General features: G+C 47.4%; 1 protein-coding gene across 1 annotated transcript; it reads left to right on the forward strand.

Moving 5' to 3' along the window:
• Nucleotides 1–3,016: 3,016 nt before the first annotated feature.
• LOC308669514 (lithostathine-like) lies at nucleotides 3,017–8,705 on the forward strand. The gene is made up of 6 exons (XM_081330249.1): nucleotides 3,017–3,142; nucleotides 3,779–3,856; nucleotides 4,307–4,413; nucleotides 6,128–6,271; nucleotides 7,738–7,867; nucleotides 8,419–8,705. The coding sequence occupies exons 2-6, from the start codon at nucleotides 3,790–3,792 to the stop codon at nucleotides 8,490–8,492; spliced, it is 522 nt and encodes a 173-aa protein (XP_081186375.1). The 5' UTR covers nucleotides 3,017–3,142; nucleotides 3,779–3,789; the 3' UTR covers nucleotides 8,493–8,705.
• The last annotated feature ends 212 nt before the right edge of the window (nucleotides 8,706–8,917 follow it).

Raw genomic sequence — 8,917 nt, forward strand, 5'->3', positions numbered from 1 at the left:
AGTCCAGCCCCCTGGTCAATCCTATACTATTCCAGGCAAATGGTCATCCGTCTCTTTTTGAAAGCCTCAATTTCTGCAGACAAGCTGAAGGTCACCTTCAGAATTCTGAAGGTATTTGCACCCTGATCAGATACATACCAAAATCATAGAATCATAGGACCAGTAGGGACCATGGAGATCATCTAGTTCAACCACCTGCCCAAGGCAGGATTCCTTGTACCAACCCGGATAAATGGCTGTCCAAACTTTTCTTCAAGATTTTCAGTGTGACCACCATTTGCCAGTACCATGACAACACGGGGAGTCCTCAGCTTACGACCATAACTGAGCCCAAACCTTCTGTCGCCCCATTTTACAACATTTCTGGCCACAGCTGCTAAGTGAATCACCGTAGTTGGTAAATTAGTAACCTGGTTGTAAAGTGAAACGGGCTTCCCCCTTCGCTTTGCTTGTGACAGAAGCTGGGAAAAGCCGATCATGTGACACCCCCCCGGGGGACGCTGCGACCGTCATAAATATGAGTCAGGTCCCAAGCGTTCTGAATTTTGATCACCTGACCACGGGGAGGCGGCAACGGTCACGAGTGTGAAAAACGGTCATTTTTCACACTTTGAATGGTGACTAAATGAACTGTGGTAAGCCGAGGCCTGCCTGTATTGCATTTTCAAGTTCCGTTTAATGCCGAGGATATTAAAAAAAAAATAAGCAAGCCTAGAGACATTCTGAAGGATGCTTGACAAGGAAGTTGACGTCTAATGAGTTATCATTCTGCAACCTTCTCATGATATTTATGACTTTATTGTCACCTGTGTTTTCTTTGGATTTTCTTTCGGACTATAAATATTAATCTATAGCATTGTTCTGACGTATGACTCACACACCCCGTATGAATCTGTGGAATATTTCTTCCTTCTCTTATTTCCTCCTTCGAGTTGCGCATTCTACAATTTTATGGTGCTTTTGCATGACCTCCAAGTATCCTTCTAACATGCCCACGCCGGCATTCTCTTCTTATCAAGCGTCTTTATCCGAGGTTTGCTCTTTTCAAGTTGGATATCATTTTGAAATATATATACACTGTGTGTGTGTGTGTGTGTGTGTGTATTGTGTGTACGTGTGTGTGTGTGTGTGTGTAAGTATGTATGTTCAAAGTTAAAAGGGCCCTGAAAAAATGTGACCTATCACTGTTTTTCACAGCATCCCCAATGGTCACGTGATCAACATTCGGATGCTGGGCAACTGACTCATATTTATGACGGCCGCAGTGTCTTGCGGTCCTGTGATTCCTCTTTTGCGACCTTCCGGACAGCAAAGTCAATGGGGGAAGCCAGATTCGCTTAACAACCGTGTTACTAACTGAGCAACTGCAATGATTCACTTAGCTGCTGTGCAAGAAAGGTTGTAAAGTGGGGCAAAACTCACTTAGCAAATGTCTTGTTTAGCAAGAAAAGTTTTGGGCTCAACTGTGGTCATAATTTGAGGAGTATCTGTGTGGCCGCTATCTGGACCTGAAGATGGTCAGGTCCATCTTCACTTTCGGAGACCAAGAATTGTATGATTTCCAGCCAACCAATGATGGGCAGGTGACCTTTGCAAATTCCTCCAGTGGATTCCACAAAGGCGTTTCAACAGCTGCCCTCTCGCTAGAAGAGATAGAATAGAATAGAAGAACAGAGTTGGAAGGGACCTTGGAGGTCTTCTAGTCCAACCCCGTACTCAGGCAGGAAGCCCTATACCATTTCAGACAAGTTGCTGTCCAGTCTCTTCTTAAAAACTTCCAGTGTTGGAGCATTCACCACTTCTGGAGGCAGGTTGTTCCACTGGTTAATTGTTCTGTCAGGAAATTCCTCCTTAGTTCTAAGGTTGCTTCTCTCCTTGATGAGTTTCCCTCCGTTGCTTCTTGTCCTGCCTTCGGGCGCTTTGGAGAAGAGCTTGACCCATTCTTCTTTGGGGCAGCCCCTGAGATAGACTTGTGAGTCTCGTAAATCCTCCTTGGGTGAGGAATATCTTCTGGGGCAGAGGCGAGGTTAAAAAAAAGGGTCAAGTTGGTGAGCAGAATTGCAGCATCAACGTTCTGCCACAGCGGCCATCTGGACTTTTTTGACTGTTCCTGAAGACATCCTGGTGTGTCCCTGGGAACTGGATGGCAGGACCCACCCCAAACCACATCTTAGGAAGACAAAACTCTTGGAGCCAACTCTAGTCCAAAAGGAGTCTTTACTATGACATGCTTGGTTGTCGGAATACAAGACAGGACTTAATATTGTTCTACAAACTAAAACCTTATAAAAAGTTCCCGGTTCAACCCCCCCCTAACCCCATTTGGTCAGTCCCCCATCATTTACTTCGTATCATCCCTCTCATGGGAAAAAGGAACTTAGGACCTTTTATGTTTATTGCTGTCTTCCGTGACACAAGCCAGATCTTCCTACCCTTACCCCCCCTTTTGTTCCCCCAGTTCAAAAGGCTTCTCTTTTCCTTTGAAATGCCTAATACAGGCTCAATACACATTTGTTCCCTCCTCCTCCTCGGGAGATGGCAGAATCCAGGAACGTTTTAAACATACATTTATGAATATGATATAAATGGATTCTGACACCTGCCCTGTATCTCTGAGGGAGGTCTCCGATGGAGAAAGACCATCATGGACCAGATGTTCCCATCCAGGTCTGGGCTAAATGAACGCAACCACATCTCTCCCAAAAATGGCCTCCCACCTCTTCTCTTTTTCCTTGAGAGGAAGAATGGATTCTTTTCCACTGGACAAGGGAACTGAAGCCGAGGCGCGGAAGAGAACATTTTCCATGTGTTGTCCCTCAAAGAGAGGTTGCCTCGAAAGGGCTGCTGAAGGAAAGGCTTAAAGGAAGGCTTCAAGGAAATGGAAAGACCGACCAAGTTCAGCCTTAACATCAACCTGGCAGCTGTGTTTTTCCAAAAACACACCCTTTTGTTTTCTCCTGAGAATTATTTCCTGGATGCTTTCCTCAATTCAGCTGGGGCAAAGTCTCCAATTCCTCTTGGCCCTGGGTGTGATCGCCTGCTTGGATGTGCACGATTGCTACCTCCTGGCCTATAAATAGCTTTGGTGGAGGGCAGATCGGAGAAGGAACGCAGGTGATCATCTAAGCAGGAGAAAGCAGAGGTGAGAACGTGGGCATCCTTGCATGCCTCTCCATCATCTTGCAGTTGGGTCTTCTCCCTTCCTTGAAGTTGTCAAGAAGGAAAGATGGAAGGAGGAGGAGGGGGAGGGAGAGGAGGGGGAAGGAAGGGAGGAAGAAAGGAAGGAAGGAAATGGAGGGAGGGAGGAGAAGGAGAGAGGAAGGAAGGAGAAGGAGACAAAACAAAGGAGAAAGGAAGGAAGGAGGGAGGAAGGAAAGGGAGGGAGAGAGGAAGGGAGGAGAAGGAGATGAACAGGAGAGAAGGAAGGAAGGAAGGAAGGAAGGAAGGAATAGTGTTGCTAGAGTAATTAAATCCCAGCATTAGGAGGTCATTCACACCCGTTTTAGGAACATCCACAACCATGAAACTTTGATCTTTTCTCTGTCTACGATTGTGGTGGGGAGGGTGGGGCAGGGCTGAAGGGCAACTCAGATCTTCTTCTACCCATACTTGGTTCTCCACATCCATCCCCAACTGAAGGGGCGACTGTGCTCCATCTACCTCTTCCATCTTTGTTTGGACTTGTTCTGGGGGAACCAGGCAGATCTGCTGGGTCCATCTCACTTATTGTGCTTGTGCGTGTGTGTGTGTGTGTGTGTGTGTGTGTGTGTGTTTTAAGAGAACAAGAGGATGGGACGCCACACCTTCTGGGGATTCTGCCTCTTGGCCTGCTTGACTGTGGCCTCCTGGGTGGAAGGTAAGTGTCAGCTGCTAGAAGATGTGGTTGGCCAGTCCTACCACTGAGTCACCAGAGTGGACACCTGCTGGGCCAAATATCAAGAGTTGGGGGACAGTTGGGAGAAGCTGGAAGGTGGAGCCCCGTCTACCTGCCCAAATCCTGCAAAGCTGGGTTGATACCCCAGTGCCCTCAGAATGAGGCCCAGCCAAAGCCATTTTGGGCAAAGCTTCAAGGGCCCTTCCTCCTTCTGCTGGGGCACTACAGAAGCGTCTCCTCGGGAGACATGCCTAGCTTTGGCAGCTGGGACATTTCTTTCTGACTGTCCTGAAGGGTGGTAGAGGTGGGGATGGAGTGGTCCCCTTTGGTCTCAAGTTGGAGGGACTGGAAGACACACACACACACACACACACACACACACACACTCTCCAAAAGCAGCCGTTCTCAAGGTGGTTTCTATGTCTCCTTCAGCATCACCAAGCATCCAGGGCCGATCCAAGTGTCCTGAAGACGCCGTTTATTATCGGCAGCAGTGCTATCATCCGGTTGATGCAGCCCTCACCTGGGAAGCAGCAGAGGTCAGTGTGCTACAGAAAGGGAAGTTTTGTCAGACCAGAATTACCCTTAATTGAGATTGGCCCTCGTAGAGGAACCTTGCAAGTATCCTTATGCAGTGGCAGGATTCAGATAGGTCAGGGGTAGGCAACCTCGGCTCTTTTATGACTCATGGACTTCAACTCCCAGAATTCCTGAGTCAGCACAGCTGACTCAGGAATTCTGGGAGTTGAAGTCCATGAGTCATAAAAGAGCCGAGGTTGCCTACCCCTGAGATAGGTGAACGGCCGGTTCTCTGCGCAGATGCCGCTTCTGGAAGTCCGTCCTGGGCCTGGGCAACAAAAAATTAGCTACCGGTTCTGCTGAAGTGGTGCGAACCGGCTGAATCCCACCACTGTCCTTAGCCACCCCCCACTATACTTCAGTGAATTAGGAAGGTATCCGTCGGAACTGTTTCCAAATATCATCGTATTTCTCAGGATTTTTTTTAAAGAAAAAGGTCCCACTCCTTTTCTGGGCTCAGCGTTCCTGCATCTTTCCATCCAGGTCATCTACAGGTTTTGGAGTGACAATCTCCAACTCGTCCTCTGGTTTTGCTAAAACCTGTTTTGTAAAATGTGTCAAAGGTGCTTTTTCAAAAGGCACCTGGACTTCCAACAGCTTCTTGAATGAGAAGAGAAAAGTCTTCCTCCTCAAGGAAAAAGCAAAGTCCAGGTGCCTTTTGAAAAAGCACCTTTCAGACAACCATGATCTGGATGACTGAGACAAAAAAAAATCTGTTATTCTGTTACTCTCTTACTCTGTAATTCTGTTACTCTTATTCTGTTACTTTCTTATTTTGTTACTCTGTGATTCTGTTACTCTGTTACTCTCTTATTCTGTTACTCTCTTACTCTGTAATTCTCTTACTCTTATTCTGTTACTTTCTTATTCTGTTCCTCTGTAATTCTGTTACTCTCTTATTCTGTTACTTTTTTATTTTGTTACTCTAATTCTGTTACTCCGTTACTCTCTTATTCTGTTACTCTCTTACTCTGTAATTCTCTTACTCTTATTCTGTTACTTTCTTATTCTGTTACTCTTATTCTGTTACTTTCTTATTCTTATTCTCTTACTCTGTAATTCTGTTACTGTCTTATTCTGTTACTCTTAGTCTGTAATTCTGTTACTCTTATTCTGTTACTTTCTTATTTTGTTACTCTGTGATTCTGTTACTCTGTTACTCTCTTATTCTGTTACTCTCTTACACTGTAATTCTGTTACTCTTATTCTGTTACTTTCTTATTCTGTTCCTCTGTAATTCTGTTACTCTCTTATTCTGTTACTTTTTTATTTTGTTACTCTAATTCTGTTGCTCCGTTACTCTCTTATTCTGTTACTCTTATTCTGTTACTTTCTTATTCTTATTCTTATTCTCTTACTCTGTAATTCTGTTACTCTCTTACTCAGTTATTCTGTTACTGTCTTATTCTGTTACTCTTAGTCTGTAATTCTGTTACTCTTATTCTGTTACTTTCTTATTCTGTTGTTCTCTTACTCTGTAATTCTATTACTCAGTTATTCTGTTACTCTCTTATCCTGTTACTCTCTTACTCTGTAATTCTGTTACTCTTATTCTGTTGCTTTATTCTGTTACTCTGTAATTCTGTTACTCTTTCTTACTTTGTAATTCTGTTACTCTTGCTATGCTATTCTGTTACTCTCTTATTCTGCATTTCTTTCTCTTCATGTCTGCAGATTGAGTGCCAACAGCTGAGGAGTGGAGGCCACCTGGCCACTTTTCGGACTGCTGCAGAGGAAAGAATTGTCTCCTCCCACATCAGGCGCTCCAGCACCACCACAGATGCCTGGATTGGGATGCATGCTGTGCGAACACCCAAGGTAGGCCCCTCTTTTGCGGTGGTCTCCGATCCCTCTGAGATGGCCTCATCTCACAGACCACAGCCTTGACGTTCCTCTTTCCTTCCAATCCTCTGTGGAAAGTCACAGAGGATACTATGGCTTTGGGATCAGCTCTGTGGCAGTGGGAAGTGTGGGCAGCCCACAAGAGCAACATCTGGAGATGGCACTGACTGGGAAGGAGGATGTTCCTTGAAGGGAACAAGAAGACGAGTTCACAATCTAGTTAAGAGATCCTTCTTAGGAACTGGTGCCCTTAAGATCTCCAGCTGGGAAGATTCCACATTTTATTGATTGATTTATTAATCAATATTTTAACCACCCATTTCACCAAAGATAATAGAATAACAGAGCTGAAAGGGACCTTGGAGGTCTTCTAGTCCAACCCCCAGCTCAAGCAGTAGACCCTATACCAGGGGTAGGTAACCTTGGCTCTTTTATGACTTGTGGACTTCAACTCCCAGAATTCCTATGCCGGCATGGCTCAGCTTGGAAACCTTTCCCTTTCCCCTCAGCATGGCTGGCTCAGGAATTCTGGGAGTTGAAGTCCACGAGTCATAAAAGAGCCCAGGTTGCCTAACCCTGCCCCAGCCAGCCAGGAATTCTGGGAGCTGAAGTCCACAAGTCCTAAAAGAGCCCAGGTTGCCTACCCCTGGTCTAGGCCAACCTTGGCATCTCTATGATTTGTGGACTTCAACTCCCAGAATTCCTCAGCCAGCATCGCTCAGCTTGGAAACATCTCCCTTTCCCCTCAGCGTGGCTGGCTCAGGAATTCTGGGAGTTGAAGTCCACGAGTCATGAGGGGGCCATAGTTCCCCCATGCTGGCTCAGGAATTCTGGGAGTTGAAGTCCACGAGTCATAAAAGAGCCGAGGTTGCCTACCCCTGCCCTATACCATTCTGAAGTAATATCTGTCCAATCTCTTCTGGAAAATCTCCAGTGACGGAGCACCTTCCACTTCCGGAGGCTCCTTTTCCCTGGAGTGGTTGTCTTCGATCCCTTTATCTTTGATTCTCCGAACTCATTTCCTCACCTGCCACCTCCAAAGAAACCTATGGACGTCTGAAGTTTCCAGACAGCCAGGCGGGGGAAATGAAAATTGTAGTGTATGCTGGCATAGCACACACGTGTGACAGCTGACTAAGGAGGCGTGGAGCTGGACAGCTCCGTGCAGGAACAGCGTTTGGCGGGAAAGCCGGATTTAAAGGGATTGGCTGCCCAGCCGGCGGGAAACCTGAGTTTAAACCTATTGGCCAGGCGTTCACCTGGTCAGGTATAAAATAAGGCAGGTAACCTTTGTTCCCCAGTTCGGACCACGCTATCTCCTAATAAAGACTCTTGCACACCTGACACCTGTGTCTCATCGATCCGCGAACCCGACATAACAAAAATAAAATAGAACAAAATAAGTACTTTACTCACTGAATGTCCTTTTCCCGCCTCAATAGAAATTCATCTGGGAATGGATTGATGGAACCACCTACACCCCAGGAAGCCTCCTCTGGGACAACAGAGCCCCCAGCACCACGCTCTCCACCTCCGAGTGCATCTCCGTCACCAACATCCAGGTTCCAGGAAGTACGTCTCAGTCCCTCTTCAGAAGAAGGGGCGGGGGGGGGAATGAGGAGGGGGGGAGCCCAGCCTTCCTTACAAGGACACCTCAGGAGGCTCCCCTAGGAGGCATCCCTCCTCCCCTCCCTCCTTTTTTTCTTCCCCTCCCTCCTTCCTTCCCTCCTCTTCCCTCCTCTTCCCTCTCTCCCTCCCTCCCTTCCTTCCCTCCCTCCCTTCTTTTCCTCCAGCTCCCCTCCCTCCTTTTCTTCTGCCCTGTCCCTCCTTCCTTCCTTCCTTCCCTCTCTTCTCTTCCCTCCCTCGCTCCCTTTCTCCTCCCTTCCTTCCCTCCTTCCCTCTAGCCCTTCCTTCCTTCTCCCTCTCCCTCTCCCTCCCCTCCCTTTTTTCTTCCTCCCCCTCCCTCACTTCCTTTCCTCGTCCCCCTCCCTCCCTCCTTTTCCTCTGCCCCTTCTCTCCCTTCTTTTCTTCCCCTCCCTCTCTGGCATCCTTCAATCAACTAGATTCAGGATGACTTTTTTCACCCTGAGCCTGACAGCCTCTCTGGCCCTTCTCCCCTCCAGATGCAGCCAGGTGGGTCCAGCGCACCTGTGCCTCCGTCCTGCCTTTCATCTGCAAGTACAAGGCTTCCTTCTAGATCCCACCATCAGTGGAGGAGACCATCTAAGGCGGCTTCTGCAACACCTCCTGACTCTCCTTGACCCCCAAATCTCCCTCCCTTCCTGGCGTGCCCCGGGGCGAAGTTGGACCCAGCCAGCCTCCTGTGGTTGTGGCTAATTGTCGACGGTTGCTCACCTTGACGCTCTTAAGGTTTTCATTCCATCCTGAGCTGCCCGGAGTCACACTGAGATGGCCGCGCATGCATTTAAACAAATAAATCAATTGCAAACTGGTTCTTGGGTTGACTGAGCTAAAATTCTTTCTGTTTTGAACTGGCTAGATTTGCTTGGCCCTCGTTTCGTTGCCAGGGAAATAGATGTGAACACAGCCGCACACCCCTCTCTGTCGGTCATTGTGACACCCAGGACTTGGTTTGCAAAGTATCTCAAAACCATCAGCCCA

The sequence above is a fragment of the Vipera berus genome (assembly GCF_964194415.1).
Source record: "Vipera berus genome assembly, chromosome: 6".
Taxonomy (NCBI): Eukaryota; Metazoa; Chordata; class Lepidosauria; order Squamata; family Viperidae; genus Vipera; species Vipera berus.